The sequence below is a fragment of the Balaenoptera borealis genome, assembly GCF_965194805.1.
Source record: "Balaenoptera borealis genome assembly, chromosome: 6".
NCBI classification, from domain to species: domain Eukaryota; kingdom Metazoa; phylum Chordata; class Mammalia; order Artiodactyla; family Balaenopteridae; genus Balaenoptera; species Balaenoptera borealis.
The window spans coordinates 38,537,228-38,556,547 of NC_138863.1; the positions used below are offsets into that span (position 1 = coordinate 38,537,228).

At 31.9% G+C, this 19,320-nt stretch overlaps 1 protein-coding gene across 2 annotated transcripts in view; it reads left to right on the forward strand.

The window, feature by feature from the left end:
• PGAP1 (post-GPI attachment to proteins inositol deacylase 1) overlaps nt 1–19,320 on the forward strand; it is an 80,048-nt gene that overhangs the window by 51,614 nt on the left and 9,114 nt on the right. For both annotated transcript variants that reach the window (XM_082397332.1, XM_082397333.1), the window contains exons 15-26: nt 3,449–3,522; nt 3,629–3,680; nt 4,170–4,236; nt 4,677–4,785; nt 6,465–6,503; nt 10,103–10,196; nt 13,416–13,506; nt 14,310–14,507; nt 15,445–15,580; nt 16,858–16,908; nt 17,393–17,580; nt 18,795–18,899. In XM_082397332.1, the coding sequence (XP_082253458.1) occupies nt 3,449–3,522; nt 3,629–3,680; nt 4,170–4,236; nt 4,677–4,785; nt 6,465–6,503; nt 10,103–10,196; nt 13,416–13,506; nt 14,310–14,507; nt 15,445–15,580; nt 16,858–16,908; nt 17,393–17,580; nt 18,795–18,899 (1,204 nt within the window). The remainder of the gene's footprint in view (nt 1–3,448; nt 3,523–3,628; nt 3,681–4,169; nt 4,237–4,676; nt 4,786–6,464; nt 6,504–10,102; nt 10,197–13,415; nt 13,507–14,309; nt 14,508–15,444; nt 15,581–16,857; nt 16,909–17,392; nt 17,581–18,794; nt 18,900–19,320) is intronic.

The following is a 19,320-nucleotide window of genomic DNA, read 5'->3' on the forward strand; positions in this document are numbered from 1 at the left end:
GTGGGTTTTCTTTCTCTAGTTGTGGCGTGCGGGTTCCAGAGCGTGTGGGCTCTGTAGATTGCGGCATGTGTGCTCTCCAGCTGAGGCACGCAAGCTCAGCAGTTGTGGTGCGCGGGCTTAGTTGCCCCACGGCATGTGGGATCTTAGTTCCCTGACCAGGGATCGAACCCGCGTCCCCTGCATTGTAAGGCAGATTCTTTAGACCTGGACCATGAGAGAAGTCCCAGAAATGAACTTTAAAATAAACTTATCCATGATCATATACATTTGCAGGTAATTGTCTGTGTGTATGTGTTTTCACATGAATTTATACTACATATAGGCCCTTTTTATAACAGGTTTATTCTAAGGTATAAATTACTACCTGCCGTCTGAAGGTTTCAAGATTGCTCTAAATATTTCCCATTTTTTTTGTTGTGGTAACATACACATAACTAAATATTCCTTTAAATTTTATTTTGAAACAATTTTAGACTTACAGAAAAATCACAGAAAGAGTAGAGTTCCCATATAGCTCTCATTCACCTTAACATAAACAATAAAATTGTCAAAACTAAGAAATTAGCACTGGTACAATACTGTTAACTACAGTTTTATTTGGTTTTCATTGGATTTTCCACCAGTGTTCTCCAGGTTCCCATATTGCATTTAGTTGTCATGTCTCCCTAGTTTCCTCTGATCTTTGATAGTTCCTCAGTCTTCCTTTGTGTTTTATAACTTTGAGGCCCTTGAAGAGTACTGGTCAGTTATTTTGTAGAATATCTCTCTATTTGGCTTTGTCTAATGTTTTCTTATAATTAGATTGAGGTTACGCATTTTGGGCAAGAATATCACAGGAGCAATGTGAACTTCTCAGTGTATCATATCAGAGGATACATGATGTCACTACGTCTAATTACTAGTGATGTGGACCTTGATCACTTCTTGGTTAATGTGTTATCTGCCAGGTTTCTCCAGTAAAGTTACTGCTTTGCTTTTCTCTTTGTGATTAATAAATATCTTGGGGGAGATACTTTGAGACTGTGTAAGTATCCTGTTTTTCTTCAAAATAACCCACTAATTTTATCATCCATTGGTTTATCTAGTCTGAAGCAATTATTACTGGCATTCTATAATTATTGGAATTCTTCCTAAGGGAAAGTTGTCCCTTTTCCCCCATTTATTCAGTTTTTATTTATGTCACTATGGACTTATGGATATTTATTTTATTTATTTGGTTATAATGCAATACTATGGTTACTTTTTTTTTTTGCTTAAGTTGCTCCAGCTTTGGATGTTGGGAGCTCTTTTTAAGTTGGCTCTTGTGCTCTTTTGGCATGCCCCATTTTTTCAATATTTTTCTTTTGTATTCCATTCGTGAAAAGAATCTGTTACTTGAGAGAGGAAACTTCCTTTAAGATTTTTATCCCTCCCCCACCTTTTTTTTTTTTTTTTTTGGTTGAAGAATACACAGAACAATACAGAAATGACAACTCTAAACCACCTACCTCATTAAAAATAGCAAGCTTATAAAATAAGAGATCTACCCTCCCTAGGTCAAATTTTTGTAATTGTGACTCCATGATTACACATACCATATTCAGTTCCATGTTCATAGAGGCAAATTCTCCTTGTTTTAATTTATGCTCAGCTAAACTGATTAATACTGTATAATGATAGGAAACTGGTTTCCTGGACATAATGGATATAGGTGCTTCTGGAATATGCTAAGAAATTTTAAAGTTAATCTATTAAAAGAAAAATGGGTCTTGATTTCTTCAGGTGAAAAAATGAAATTTTTATTGTTGCTAAAATATACTCTGACAATAGTATGTAACTGATGTCCACCAATACTTTTGATATCTTAGATTTAATAATAAATTAAGACTTGAACTGTTTTAAAAGTGAGAACAGGGAAATTTATGCTTTGATTACTGGTGAATGTCTCACATTTTAAATTATAACACAGTCGAACACTTGTGGCTTATTTGTTGATGTTAAACAATCTTCCAAATGGGCCTATCAACATTTTAATAATAATGTTCTTTCTAAAATCTTCAAGGTGTGAGTCAGGCTAAAAAAAAATTTTTTTTTAATTAGTAAAGTGTTCAGCTTCTGATTTCCCTTTTGCCATAGTGGAAAGCAAAATTTTAAATTATTTCTTACCTCCTGTTAGAATTTTTTAAACACCCAAAAGTTAGACCATCTTACTTGTGAAGAAGGGTACCACAGTGAATGGTATTTTAAATTAGATTAAGTAGAATGTGAAGTATACTTCATATTTACTAGTTTTTCTCCTATTGTTCATTTTGAGTTGCCTTAAATTCAGTGCTGTATTTTAAAATATTGGTTACACTAGGTACTCATTAAAATGGTTTGTAGTTGAATGTGTAAGTTAGCATTGTGTTTCAAAAGTGATTTATTAATCACAGATTAATGGTACACCTTGTATTTAGCAAATTTGTTTACATGTTGATAAAATATCCTGTCTTTTTTTTCTTAACTCCAAGTATACATCCTATAATATAGTTATGATAATGCAACATTATGAAAAAACTAGTTATGTGTTTTAACTGGTGCTAAATGTGACTGACAGAATCTTAATATCATACAGTATTTATTTTTTAATTAATAGAATTTCAGTGATATACTTGGTAAAATATTTCAAGCCTTTTCTGTCTATTGCACAGTGGTGGTTTGTCTTATTGTTTTCTCTTTTCAAAGAAGCATCTGAACACTTGCATTTGCATATTCTTTTTTTGTAAATTACTTAATTTTAACATCTATTTTTCAATTATTTATTTATTTATTTATTTGTTTGTTTGTTTTTGGCTGTGTTGGGTCTTCGTTTTTGTGCGAGGGCTTTCTCTAGTTGCGGCAAGCGGGGGCCACTCTTCATCGCGGTGCGCAGGCCTCTCACTATCGCAGCCTCTCCTGTTGCGGGGCACAGGCTCCAGACACGCAGGCTCAGTAGTTGTGGCCCACGGGCCTAGTTGCTCCGCGGCATGTGGGATCCTCCCAGACCATGGCTCGAAGCCGTGTCCCCTGCATTGGCAGGCAGATTCTCAACCACTGCGCCACCATGGAAGCCCCGCATTTGCATATTCTTATCCAAAGGCATTCACGTGTAAGTGGATGCGATTTTTAAAATTTGATTAAAATGTTAAAAAAAAAAAATCTACCAAGAAAGCATACCTTTTTGAAATTGGAACTATGTAGTGATTTTTTAAAACACATAAATGTCATTGAAAGTCATTATAAATGTTATGCTTTGTTCAAAATTTATTGAAGGAGGATTGGATTTTTAGGAGTTCACTCCTCCATACTGAAAGCAAGAACCTATAAACTCTTTTCTAATGTTAAAAATCTGTTGGCATTATTTTAGACATTGTTTAAGCAGTCAGTACTTTTGTACTTTAAAAAAATTTTTTTTGGTATTCTAAGTAATACAGTACTTTTAATTCAATAGGATTGTCTTCAAGGAAAGTGATATTAAATACAAGTGGCCTGTTCTATAATATAGAGCTTCTGAACTTTGGACAGGTAATTAATTATCTTGACAATAACAGGACTTGATTTTACTTTACTGTTTAGTTAAACAAACTTATAAACTTGTTTTTTTTTAATTTTTGTGGTCAAATTCTATTAGATATACCAAGCTTTTAAAATCAACGTTGTAAGCAAGTGCTCAGGAGTGAAAGGTAAGTGTATTTCTGAAAAAATAGTATTGTCATTTGAAGAATCATTAGGTCTTCACTTGAATTTTCTGTAATACTTATTTTTCCATATATTTTATGTAAATTAATATTAAATATATGATAATAGAAAAGCTGTTTATATTTCCAAATGGATTTAACATAGACCCTTTCTTAACAGTAAGCATCTTCATCTGTTTCAGTTTAAATATCCACGTTTTAAAAATACTGTATATCTTGCTGTTTTATTGTAGTAATAATTGAGATTTAGCTGTTTAATGTTTTTCTAGTTTCTTATACTTCCCATATGCTCTAATATCTTGTTGTAGGTCTAATTAAACATTATTATTAAGTAATTCTCCATAATTTATTGTGTGATATAACTCTTACTGATTATTTTTTAATGAAATGAGTATTGTGTAAATAGTTAGGTATTATAGTAGTAACCTTAGTAACATAAGGTTAGTAATACATATTTCCTTCATGTTTCCACAGAAGAAATTACTAGTATCTATAAACTTCATATTCCCTGGTCTTATGAAGATTCACTAACCATTGCACAGTAAGTATATGAAAGAATTTACCTTAAACTTTGTTGTTTTTGAGTAATACATATTCTACTTAGTCTGCTTATTTAAATCATAATAAAATTTTAGAGAAATTATTACAGGGCCTCTGAGTAAAATGTAGGTATTCTTTATGTAACATTGTGCCCATAAGATAATATAATATTATAAGATACCATATAGTATTCTTATTTAAGCGATCTAGAATTTAAACCTTACTTGCTTCAGATATGAACCCCTTTCCACCCTCTCCCCCAATTTCTGTGTCCTAGAAGGAGCATTCAGACAACTGTGATACGACTGGAAAAGTGTCAATCCATAGTAACGTGTGGCATCTAGCCTCCTTACGTTATTTCACTGTGTTGTGCTGAGGATTGACTTAGCCATGGTTATTTCACAGCATTTTGTATTTGAGAACTGATATTTATCTTTTCAGGGTTCCATCTGCTACAGCAATTTCTGTGAAACTCCATATTGCTCAACCAGAAAATGACAGCCATGTAGCATTATTAAAAATGTATACATCATCAGACTGTCAGTATGAGGTAAGTTATATGTTTGCTTAATTTTTAGGATTTAGTTATAGAATAAACTGGAAATATATTTTTATATTTGCCTCAGATATATGGTGATGCGAAAGCCAATTAATATAAGAGAGAGTTAGTTACTTATGATACTTTAAATAGTCTCCATTTTGCCTGTTAGCACCACCTCAGTATTTCCTTAGCTGGACCATTGAAAGTATGTATCTTAATAAGTAATAGAAAATAAAATAAAAATTGAGACTGCAGATTAACCTTCTCAGTTTGGAAGCCCAAAGTCCAGAATCCTCCATAAATTGAAGGACTTCATGAAATCAGCTGACATGGCTATACTGCAGTAACTGGCATGATATATATTTTCCAGCACTACTGGATAAGCTTAAGGATCTTCTTTTCACTCATTATTTTAAGCTCTATTAATCATTAATATGTGCAATTTAGTACCTGTTGGTTTTGTTTTACAATCACGTAGATCTCTTTGCACTGAGAGAAGGGAAATGGACTCGAGAGTAACATTTTATTTACATATAGATTCATGAACTAAAAGAGTTCCTCTTTGTATAAGAACATACCAGCTTCTAAGGATTCCAGATTTAAGTGCTTGAAGTATACATTTCAATGGTGGTTTTGGTTTATGTGAAATATCTTATTTCTACTCAGTTGCTTTAATTTGGATTCTTTATTAGAGCTAACTTTCTTAGGGTAAACTAGAATTGGTAGGTCAAGTGAATATAATCTGTCCTACAAGCTTCAGTTTGACCTATATTATGAGTTATTTTAGATTTCATGGAATTTATTAATGCTTTGATATCTTGCTTTCTGTTTCTAGCATTGAAGGATTTTGCAGGGATATAATGGTTTTCAGCTTATGCCTTCATATTTCTAATATTACTATAGAGATAGAAAGAATTGTGTTAGTAATTTGGCTGTACTGCATATTCTCTTAATGTCCATATTTTTACAAATACTTTATTTTTTTAAAAAGTCCATGTATTGACAAAATATAGTTATTTTACAACTTCTCTATGAAAGATGAATTTCCTTTTCCCAGACTTCCTAATATCAAAGGAGTTATATTTATGGCAGAGATAATTAATGATGAATTTCTTTTTAAAGTGTTGTTTTGGCTCAAATTTTATTACATGTGATCTGTTTGTTCCTGGTATTGTATCATGTGAAACCTATTTTTATGAAATTTACTCAGAAGTGGTTTAGCTTAACTATATTTAGTACCATACGATTGTAGGTTTGAGATTTTAAAGTACAAGTTACATAAGTAAGTTGATTAATTTGTGCTTTATTTTTCAGCAAACATACGTATAGTTTCTGACTCAATCATTCAATAAATTCCTTTAGCTTGTATGATCTGGTAATAAGATATTCTGATTAATTAAATATTCTAGTTAGTAAAGGGTTACCACATATCACGGTATCATATGATACCACGTATCATAGCATTCATCCAATTGGGAAAGAATTAGATTACAGAAAAAATATTGAACAGCAAAACCACAGTTGATACAAATTAAATGTTGATGGTTCAGAGAATTCTTTTAAGCTCTTGGGTACCTTTAGGTTCATCATTATAAAAAAATTAATGATTATGCTTAGTGCTCAGTTTAATAAAATGTGAACTAGAGTTTAGGGAAAATAACCTTTTTTTAATAATTGTTTTAAACTAGGTGACAGTTAAGACTTCCTTTTCACAAATACTTGGACAGGTAAGAGAGACTCCTTGTCGATTATTTATTGCCTTGTGAATAGAAACTGTAAGGCAGGGATTGTAAACGTTTTCTGTAAAGCACCAGATATTAGTATTTCTGCAGACCATATATAGTCTCTTGCCACTGCTGCCACTACTGCAGCTACTTCTTTTTTCTTCTTTCTCCTTTTTTCTTCTTTTTCTCACGTTAATAAAATCTGAAAGCCATTCTTGGCACACAGGCCATAGTTGGCCACCCCTGGCTTTAAGGTGATGCTTTCATATTTGATACTTCCTAAAAATGAAAGTTGATTCCTGATTTTCGAGAAAATTAATATTTTTGGCTAAATGGATATCATATTAAGATTTCATATTGCTCATACGATGCTATAATTCATAATCCAATAAAATCTGTAGGCTCTGTCATATAAATGAGCTTTTTCCAAGAACTTTTTATGTTGTGCATGCTCAGTTTGTAAAAGGTAAAAGTAAATTATATTAAAAATAAACATGCTGAAATAGGTTAAATTCATTTGGGGAGTATCTTAAATTCATAGGCAAATAGTGTTACAAAAATAATTTATCAAGTTGTAGAACTACTATATTATTATTCAACATCATTATAATTTGCAGAATTGTACAATCTGGACATAAATAGATAATACTGATTAGTCAGAGAAATTATAGTTTTAAAATTCACTAAAAATTTTATTGTGTCTTTTATTACTTTCACTTTATTTTTTTGGTCTGTTATGTTTTGCAGTCTAGGCATAGCAGAATTTTTAAGTCATTTAATTCTATAATTATAATAAAACTCACAAGTTAAAAGTAAATCAGAAACTTTTTATGTATGTTATCTCATTTGATCCTGACAACAACCTGGTAAGAACTAGATTGTGATTATTATTAAATTTGTGAACATTAGAAAATTCTAAGCTAATGTGTAAAAATTTTGTGCTACATTAGAAAGAGAAGATTAAATATTAGTGTAAGTTGGAAAATAGGATCATGGATAGTTATAATAAATACTCTAAAATGTTAAGAGATCAATTATTAAGAAAAATTACATCTTGGAATAAAAGTGAAGAATTCATGCTATTGTATTTTTAGTATGTCACTGTACATGGTGGTATGGCTGAGGATATAACACACTCTCTTATCCATATCATCCCTGGGGCTCATAATTCAGATTAGTGACAAGAAAAGTCAAGTTTGCTTGATACTGTATAGTTAGGTGTAATTATATGTACACCAAAAAAAAACAGACTAATAGTCTTGTTTAGACATGGAAATTTTTCTAAAAAATGATGATGTGTGGGTGTTGCAGGATCAGAGGTAGGTACTTTTTTAAATGTTGAAGAATTCCTGACAATTGAGTTAAGTCCTCAAATGTTTGGAATGATATAAGGTGCTCTTAGGTCATGTTTGTTTCAAAGTTTAGCTTGAGAACAGTAGGAGAATGAATTAGGTTTTGTATATCTTATTTGTCTTTTAAAAATCATACGTATTTTCAGTGTTAACTGATTCAGTCAAAGAAGACTGGAAAGAGGACTACAGAGAAACCACTTAGGAGAATCTTTAGCCTTTGATTAGATAATTTTTTCATAAAATTAATTTTTTTTTTAGAAAAAAAGAGGAAAATATACTTACATATTGTTCAGTCTACTCTTATGAAAGAGAGAACAGAAAATAAACTGAAAGTTGCTTTCTCAAGAGAATTATTTAAACTCTTAATAAATCATTTCCATGTAGGAATGAAGCCCCGTGTTGCCCAATCTTTAGATTTTAAGAGAAACTAGAAATCTGAATTTTTAGATAAAATATTTTAATTTTTCAATGTTGGCATCTAATTCAAAATGTAAAGAAATACTATGCCAAATACTAAACCAAATGAAGCACATATACAATTTGAATATGACCCATGGAGACCAGTTTATGATTGTTGATTGTTATATCTGTGGCCCAGTATCATATTTACTACTCATAACAATGACACTCAGTCATTAAAAAGAAATTTTAAAATTTTAAAGAATTTTAAAATTTAAAAGAAATTTTATGTAGCACCTCTTACAAGGTGCTTGACTCAAGTTTATCATGTTCAAGTTAATAGTCTCAATATTAATATTCAGTATTAATATTCAAGTTAATATTCAAGTTTATCATGTTCAAGTTAATATTCTCTTACAAGATTTCTGAAAACAGTGAAGGGCATTAAAGGTTAATAATAACAGTGAATATTTTCTGATCACCTACTTGTGCCAGTTACTATTCCAAATGATTTGCACAAATGAACACATTTAAGCCTCAAACTCCCTGTGAGATAGTGCTATTTAACTCCATTTTCCTGCTAAGGGCCTAGAGAGAAGGAGGGGTAAAATAAGTTGCCTAAGAGCTAGTGAAAGGCAAAGCTGTAGTCTGAACTCAGGAGTACGACTCTGAGCCTGTTATGCTACTTAACTATCCTTCCAACACACTTAATAACTAAAGTATGCTATGTATTTCCTGGCATGTCATTAGCAGGCAGTGAGCATCATTTAGTAATAGGTAGGAAAATGACCTTTTCCCTTTCACTCAACTCTCCTCTCCTCTCACTCAAAGCTACAAACTATAAATCATGAGTATGAGCTTTATGTTTCTTGAGTCTTATCAATTTTAATCTGGGAATCCACAGAGGAGCTTCAGGGAGACCTTGAACTTGCTGACATTTTGCTTAACATTTTGTGTAAGCACTCGTTTCCATAGTTTTCATTAGACTGACAGCAGGGGAGTCTGTACCTTTTCTTAAAAATTCTGTGGATTGGAGAACATGCTTTCAAGTAATTTCCTTTTAAAACTTTAACATTAAAAGAAGAACTTACACTATGTTTTTGTTATATGTATGTTTTTTATGGAGATTGGATCAGCTGATAGAATGACTTGAGGTGCTATAACATAATGGTTTTGAACTTAGGCTTTGAGTTAAATTCCATTCCACAAGATTTCCAAAGATGGTGAAGGACATAAAAGCCTAACAATAGCAGCTCATATTTTTGATAGTTTATCATGTTCAAGTTAATATTCTAAATGCTTTACACAAATGAACATGTTTAAATCCTTAAAACCACCTATAAGGTAAGTACTATTATTGTCCCTATCTTACTGTTAAGAGCAAAGAGAGGTAACAAGTAAGTAAGTAACTTGCGTGTCTCTTAATTGTGCAAGTTACTTGGGCCCCCTGTACCTGAACTTCTTCATCTGTAAAATAGGGATAAGAACTATATGAAAGGATTTTTGGGAGGAGAGCGTGAGATAATGCATATAACATGTTTAGTATTATACCTGGAACATATTAAATGCTCGATAAACATTCCTTGTGAAAAATTCTGTAGCATATGCTACACAATTAAATATTGCCTCTATTATGCCTTTGATGAAAAATTCAGACAACATGTTTCTAATATGCCATATATTCTTAGCATTTATTTTGCTTAGAATTTTTATACCCATTACTCAAGATATCTTTTAGTCATGTCAGAAAATGTATAAAGTGAAAAACAACATTTTTATTTCATGTGAAAGTATATTTATTTCATTAACATGAACATTCATAAGTTGCCCATTGATTTGCCTGTTTTCTAGGTAGTTAGATTTCATGGTGGAGCTCTTCCTGCCTATGTTATATCTAGTATCCTTCTCGCTTATGGAGGACAGTTATACTCTCTTTTCTCAACAGGTAAGAATGTTTCTATTCCTCCCTCCCTCTCTTCCTTCCTCAATGCTTCATTACTACTTTTTTTATCCTACGTGTAGCTAATGAAGACACATCGATTTCTTGAAAATTCACAACCCTTCTCTCTCAAGGTTACAGGAGTTTGAGATCCTCTTAAGTTTTAAGAGGTTACCAAGAAAATTCCTTACTTGTTTTCTCCATTTTATACCCTTGTGTCTAAAGTTTATTCCCTCTGTTCTGAGGATCTCTTAAGAGATAGAAGCTGGTTGACGGGGGTTTTCTTCTCCATTCTATCCCCAGTGCCTGACATAGGGCCACGCACATAGTTGGCATTCAGTGTAATATTTGGGCTGTATCAACTGTATCATTTAGGTCTTGGTACACTGAATGGAATAATTAAGAGTTTAATTGAAGGGACTATTTCAAAGGTATGTATAGGGTTAAGGGAAACCAACAACAAATGATAAAATACCAAATTAGCAACAGAGCCATCTGATACTCCTAGGTATCAGGGCAAGAGAGGGAGCAAACCTAGAGAGCTGTAGGAGAGAGCAGCAGTACTGCACCTGAGCCTTGGGTACAGAAATGCTGTGGCCACTGTCAGAGTGTGGCTCAGCAGGGAGAAGGCAGGGAAATAAATACACTAACTTTATTTCCTTCTATCCTCCTATCTGCCAGTGCTTCTCATTCACTGAACCCAACTAGAAGCCAGTTCATAAAAGTCAGCCTCCCAGAATTCAGAGCAAAGTAAAGGGTAGAACATGGATCTAGAGAAGAAAATATAGACTGTATAGTACATTGGACAAAGCCCTCTCTATAGTATAGCAGTTAGAACAATTTCCCAGGAGCCTCACACACTTGCCGGGCTTGTACAATGATAATCAGAGGAGGCAAGAGGGAAAGAGAGTGGGGACAAAACATACAAAAGCAGTCCAAAAATCCCCTCCACCGTTTCCATGGTGCCAGATCCTTTCACAGCTACTCGTTTCCTTTCAGTGACTTTTTTGCAGTTTCAAGTCTGCCTTTAGTGTTCATTTTAACCTGATTTAACCTATTATATTCCAGGAAGAAGTAAGCAACGTTTAATGTGATCTGCTCAGATCCAACCTTTTAATTAAAAGATTATTCTGGCAATATGACATCTCCTTTACTTGAATATAATTTTTGGAAATTTAAAAGAGACACCTCATTCTTCTTAGTTTTAAGTGACTTGACAATTGATTTTCAAACATTTGGGATTTATATCTAGATAGTCCACAGAGACCCTGGGGATATATGATATTGGTTAATCTAGAGGACTTAAGTATGGGATTGTGTCTCAAATCAATTAAAGAAGTAGTTCTGAACCAAAGATGCTTATTAGAAATCACTGGAATGGCTATAATAGAAAAGACAGATAATAACAAGTGTTAATGAGGATTTGTAGAATTGCAACCTTCCTATACTGTTAGTGGGAATGTAAAATGGTATAGCTGTTTTGGAAAGCAGTCTGGCAGTTCATCAAAAGGTTAAACAGAGTTACCATATGACACAGCAACTCTACTCCTGGGTATAGACCCAAGAGAATTGAAAACACACATCCACACTAAACACTGTTTATAATAGCCAAAAAGTGGAAACAACCAAAATGTCCATCAACTGATGAACAGATAATGTGCTGAATGCTACAAGATAGATGAATCTTGGAAATATGCTAAATTGAAGGAACCAGTCACAAAGGACCACATATTATATGATTCCATTTTTATGAAATCTTCAGAGTAAGCCAATCTATAGAGACAGAAAGTAGATTAGTGGTTGCCTAGGAATGGGGAGGCATTGGAGGTGACAGTTAAGGAGAACAGTTTCTTTTGGGAGTAATGAAAATGTTTTAAGACTGACTGTGGTTGTTAATGCACACTCTATGAATATACAAAAAACCACTGAATTGGATATACTTTAAATGGATGAATTTTGAGTTATAAGAATTATATCTCAGTAAAACTGTTTTTAAAAAATAGCTCACCTGTGGAGCTTTGTAAAAATACAAATGACAAAACCATAGCCTTGGCTCCTGAATTTGTTTCACAAATGATGATTGGCTATGTACTTTTGTATGAGAACCAGTAAATTAGAGTAAATTTTTATGGTAGGTTTATGTTTATCTTTTTTCTTTTTTTTAACTTTTTTTAATTGATGTATAGTTGATTTGTAATGTGTTAATTTCTGCTGTACAGCAAAGTGATTCAGTTATACACACACACACACACACACACACACACACACACACACACACACACATATATATATATATATATATATATATATACACATTCTTTTTTATACTCTTTTCCATTTTGGTTTTTCATAGGATATATAGTTCTCTGTGCTATACATTAGGACCTTGTTGTTTATCCATTCTATATATAAAAGCTTCAATCTGCTAATCCCGAACTCCCACACCATCCCTCCCCCAACCCCCTCCCCCTTGGTAACCACAAGTCTGTTCTCTATGTCCGTGAGTCTGTTTCTGTTTCACAGATTGGTTCATTTGTGTCATATTTTAGATTCCACATTTAAGTGCTATCATATATTTGTCTTTCTTTTTCTGACTGACTTCACTTAGTATGATAATCTATAGTTGCATCCACATTACTGCAAATGGCATTATTTTGTTTTTTTTTTATGGCTAATATCTCATTGTATATATGTACCACATCTTTATCTATTCGTCTGTTGATGGACATTTAGGTTGTTTCCACATCTTGGCTATATAGTGAATAGTGCTGCTATGAACATAGGGGTGCAGTATCTTTTTGAATTAGAGTTTTGTCTGGATATATACCCAGGAGTGGGATTGCTGGATCATATGTTATTTCTATTTTTTAGTTTTTTGAGGAACCTCCATACTGTTTCCCATAGTGGCTGCACCAATTTACAATCCCACCAACAGTGTAGCAGGGTTCCCTTTTCTCCACATCCTCTCCAGCATTTGCTATTTGTAGAGTTTTTAATGATGACCATTCTGACCAGTGTGAGGTGGTACCTCATTGTAGTTTTGATTTATCTTTCAAATTAGGGTAACTTTTAATCTTTTGAGAAGAGTCTCTGTGATAGTAATAAAGACCCTTGCTTTCTATGACATGAAATATGTTGCTCTTACGAACAGTGCAGCATATAATATGTCTCATACTTAATTACTGTGAATTCTCTACTACATATAATTTTTTTTTAAATCACTAGGTCACTGCTTAGAATATGCTACTATGTTGGATAAAGAAGCCAAACCATACAAAGTTGATCCTTTTGTAATTATGGTTAAGTTTCTGTTGGGGTAAGTTTTATTGTCTGTGATAATGATTTTAATTTTGTTTTATATATAAAGTATTATGTTTGACTCAAATATGAAGGATAAATTTCCATACAAATAAGGCAATTGACTTGTTTTATTAAATGGACTTTTTCTCCTAGGCAAAGGCCTAATAAGTACATCAACATTTACTTCAATAGTTTAGAAGTAATTACTGAACTTATATATATACACATATATCAGTCTCAATTTAGACTATAAATATACCAGGACTTTAACATTTTCAAAAGAATGTATGTGGTACATGAGCTTTGGGTGTCCCAGATTCATGGACACAAAGCAATATAGGATATTGGTGAAACAGTGCCTCAGAACACTTTTTATTACTTCCCATACAAAGTATATTTTAGATCTCTCTACCCTACTTAACATCGCATTCTTAATTTATTCAGGTTTTGTTTTTGTTTTTGTTTGGTTAAAAACCATTACTTAGATGTCTTTTCTTCTGTCTTTATAACTAGCTGTTGGCTTTCTAACTTAAAAAAAAGACCAGTTATTACTTCATTAAAAGGATCAATGAGAGCAGTAAAGCTGCATTGAGACTTGAGACTCAGATCCTTGAAGATCACTAGACTCGCTAGTTCCCTACCAGGAATTGAAGTTTGTTTTTTCAGTATAATTATAAATGAAATATCATGGTACTCTGGGGACTGTAGTGAATGGTCAAACACTTCAAACATTAAATCCTTTAATGAGAGTTGTTGGGGTTTTTTTGCTTTTATTGTATTATTTGCTTTTATTTTTTATATGTTTTCTTTTATCCACAGATACAAGTGGTTTAAAGAATTTTGGGATATGTTATTGTTACCAGAATTAGATGCCATCGTTTTAACTAGTCAGAGTATGTGTTTCCCCCTTGTATCGTTGATTCTTTTTCTGTTTGGAACATGTACTGCCTATTGGGGTGGCCTACTCTCTTCTGTGTCTGTGAGACTCCTTTCTTCATTGTGGCTGACTTTGAAAAGGTAAAGAATGAATGACGAAAACCTTTCTTATTGCTCTTAAGAAAAAAACTGTATTCTGATAGGGAACCTTAAAATTAACTTGCTTTCACCAAACTATAATTTCTAAGGAAAAATGTGTAACTAGCAAAACATGGGGTTAGTGTTCAAACTTATGTTTTTGTCATGTTATCATTTATTTCAAGTTAAATGCTACATTTGATTTTGACCATAGTGCTCAAGAGTTAATCAAAAAAGTTTGACAGATTACACAAGTATTTTTAAATTTCACTGTTGTAAATCTTTCCAAGGGCGAGTGTTTCTCTGGCAATGCTTTTATATGTTGATTTTCAATCAAACCTGAGACTCCAATCTTGATATTTAGGATCAGATTAGATGAAATGTATAAGAGCTCCAAAAACATTGCCTAGAGGTTTATTATGATCCAAAGACAGTTTGAAGTTGCTGGTATGCTCTTTTGGTAAACCAGTGATCTAGTTTCCATTTCCTCACCAGCCGTGTTATGTGATTTACTGTCACAGAGTGGATTATGGTATGATGCTTCTTCCTCCACCCTTCTGAGGTGCTTCTGACATTAACACCATCACATGTCTGAGTGACCTCAAGACTTTAAGAACAAAATTATTTCTCTTCCTATCAAGATTGGAATTGTATGGCACAGGGCCTATAATTAATAATTATCTTTAATAATATTTTTTCTTTTTTAGTACATGTATTACCCATAGTATATATAAATGCAAGAGAAACTATCACAGTGTATAAAAGAATTTTAAAATATGTGTCACCCCTCACCTTTATTTTAAAAAGCCTGTTTACCTTATAGTAATACTTGCACATTAATAAGGAGAGCCTGGCAGAGCACTGTATTGTTTTCTGCTTATATGTGACTGTGTAAATAATTGTTAATATGCTTTTGAAAGCTTTACTCTTGTTATTCCAGGCCCTCTGAACTTCCTAAAGATATCAAGATAATATCACCAGACTTGCCCATTTTGACAGTTGTTTTGATCATAGTTAGTTGGACAACTTGTGGAGCATTTGCCATCCTTCTTACTTATCTTTACTATGTGTTTAAGGTATGTCAAATCAGTAAAGTCAGAAGGCCTGAGCTTTGTATCAGACAGGCATAGACTTTCCCATGGGTGGTGTTAAAAAAATTTTTTTGATCACTGCTGTTATATACCAGGCCTAAGTGTAAAGTTTTTTTTTAACATCTTAGCTAGTTCAAATATATATAGTTAACTGTAGAACTGAAGTTACTAATCTGAGTGGGTTTCTTTGTTAAAAACAAAGGGAGGGGAGGAGATATAATCTGTTCCATATTGCTTGATGCTCTGGCAAGTAATGTTAACTTTTTAAAAAACATTTTACTAGAACAGTTTTTATTCACACCTCCCTTTAAACGTGGATAATAGACAAAACAAAAAGTTATGTCAGTGGGATCAGGCTGTCAATCATGCTGAAATAATGTAGAATGTTACAAATGTTGCTGAAGAATCACAAGACAGGATAAAAGTAATTAAGCTGACAATTTTACTGAGGAAATGAAAAACACTTCTAAGAAGGCTGACAGCTTTTCAGGAAAATCTACGTTATACAACTGCATGTTCTCCACATTAATCTTATGTAGAGACAGTTGATACTGGAAAGGATAATAATTTTTTCCTTTTTTTAACAAAGGTTTATTTGTGTCTGCATTTAACGCTAATACATGCACATTATAGATTACTTTCAGTTTACAAAGGAAAAATATGTCCATCAGAAAAAACTATTTAGAATTATTTTGATTTACAAATATGAATTAATTTGGTTTATAAATATAATATTTTTAGTTTTTTTAAGTGAATATTTCAAACAACTGACCCAATAAACAGAACTTTCTCAAATACATAAGCAAACCTAGTAAATTTATAGACTTTCTCAGGTTCTTGTAAACATTTCACCGCCCTATATAATTGAGTTCCAGATTTTCAAAGATTTAGATTATATAACACATGTTAAACTCTATAGTATGCTGAATATAGTCAAATTTTTGACTCACATGACACTTTAAGTTGCGATAGCAAGGCACCATTCAAGCATAGTCTCACACAGTGTGGAAGATATAGCATTATATCCTGGCCCCAACATACTCTGGAATTTTTTATTATTTTGTTTGTTTTTTAATCCATGATAGCAAGCACATGTAGTTATTATTTATCTTTTCTAAAAGAATGTTTTTAAATGTTTAAATGAATTTTTATTTATTTAGGTTTTTAAAATTTCAAATTACAGTGCTTCTCAATTTCAGTAAAAATGGGTATGTTTTTTGTTTCAAAATAAAAGTAAAATTAAAGTCTTTTCTTTTTCATAGATTGTTCATCTGCAAGCCAGCTTAACAACTTTTAAAAATAGCCAGACTGTGGTAAGTTTTATTTTCAAAACGCTATATCACTTTAGTATGAAAGAACATGGGAAAATATAAAAGTTTATTTTTGTAAAAATAGGTTAGGACTTTACAGTATTTAAAAGGTTTTATGAATTTAAATAACTTTAAGAAAAGCAAGCCTAATGAATATTAAAATAAGACTTAGATTGTCATTTAATGTGATCTTTGTCAGTCCTTAAGTTGTTTTTGTTATCACAATTATCTTTTAAATTTTATTTCAAGTAGTTACTTAAGAGGATATATTCTTAGCAGTGGAAATAGCAAGTCAAAGGAATAAAAATTTTATAACTGATAACTGCTTTAAAATACTTTCAAACAAGATAATTTCAGTATTTTATATCAATTTGGTAATGGAAAGATGTATTTATTTAGCTGTTAGATAATTGAGTATGATTCTAAATAAAAAAATAAACTTAAATTTTACTTAATATCTTGATATTTTTACTTTATTGCTTTGTAGAACCCCAAACACTCTAGAAGAAGTGAAAAAAAATCCAATCACCATAAAGACTCTACAGTACACCATCTCCGTTTATCTGCCAGTGATGCTGAAGATAGTCTTCGCATGCACAGTACTGTGATTAACTTATTAACATGGATTGTATTACTCAGCATGCCATCTTTAATTTATTGGCTGAAGAATCTTAGGTGTGTTTTATTTATATAATTATAATTTATGTGGTTCAAACTATAAATATCTGTAAGTAGAGACTTGCAGGACTCCTAATGTTTCATAAAACTTTCTCAAGAACAAGAAGCTATCACCTGAAATTTATTTTCAACATATTCACATTTTCTTCTTTTCCGTGAGAATATAAACTTCCCCAAAATCTGCCCAAAAGGGGAGGGATTGTATTTTCTTTAGCCTTCTTTGAGTCTAGAAATATGAGAAAATGTGCTTTATTTTGCTGACTTATAGTATTCATAATGCTAGTGCTTTATATATTTTTCAATTCACAATCAATTTTATATTTTCTTAAATTTGAGGGGAAGAAAAATGCTTACATTTAAAATAATAGAAATAACGAAGGAAGTGTGTACTTTTCTGATGTGTCCTATACGTTGAACTAAAATAAATGATCAGCTGTTTTACTAGAAAACTGTCATTTGCTTTGTTACCTGATAAGTGTCCTAGGTTAAATGAGAGCCTAAAAATGCTCTCTAAGCTTATTTCTAGAATATTTAGTTATTGGTAAATTGTCTTTTTTAAAAAACCACGTTATCCAGTTAATAGTTAACCCCTGCTTAATATAGTTTTTAGAAATGATGTAAAACTTTCAGATTATCTAAATACTGGAAGTTTTTTTTTTTTTTTAAGTTGGCTGAATCAAAATAAGTTCAGTAAATTAAATCACAGGTCACCAGATATTAATATCCTTCCTTTGCCCCTTATTTTAATCAAGGTGCAAATTTTTGTCCACAGATTTGGGGAGAAAATTACTTGAGAAGCGCAAATTTATGATTCTAGAAGGCTGTAGACAGTTACTTTATATAAACCTTCATTTTTTCATGTTTTTTAAATAGAGCAGTTTAAATATGTTTTAAATAATTTGTTTTATAAGATATTATTTATATATGACCTTTCAGGCATATACTTACTGTAAAAAGGAAGTGCTTCCAGATGGGATATTTTCATTTCCTTTAGTAGTTACTGAACATAATTCTCCGTATAAAACCTTGAGTATAAAGATGATGTAGAGCAAAATTTATTTATCAATGATTTCTTGAGCTGTTTAGAGCTCTCTTATATCCATATTGCTATAGGAACGTTTTGAAATGTATTTAATTGATTGATTCTGAGAATTTAAAATGATTGGCAATGCTTTGTTGATTTATGTTTTATTTTTTTCTTTTTGACATAGGTATTACTTTAAACTTAATCCTGATCCATGTAAACCTTTGGCATTTATCCTTATTCCAACTATGGCAGTTCTTGGAAATACTTACACTGCTTCAATAAAATCAAGGTATAGTATTTTAATCTTTTTTTTTCTCACATTTGTTCCTGGTCTTTATCATAGTTTCATGTCTGAAACATGTCTTTCGTTCCTAATTACTTGGACTGTTCCTGAAGGTAAAGCTATAATAGTAATTATGGTTTATGTGCAAATACAGTTTATATGCAAATGTATTATATTTGTTTCCTTAATTATGCATTTTATTTGTTAGGATATAATCATTTTTTTTCTTTAAAAAGTTAACCCTTGAAAGATATGATATCTAAGGTTTGCTTCCAAAAAATACAGGAGGAGTGGAAGTGGGCAGTAATATAGGTATAGTAAGATTGGCCATGACTTGATAATTTTTGAAGCTGGTTGATGGGTCCATGAAGTTCATTATACTGTTAATCTACTTATGAATATGTTTAAAATTTTCCATAATAAAACT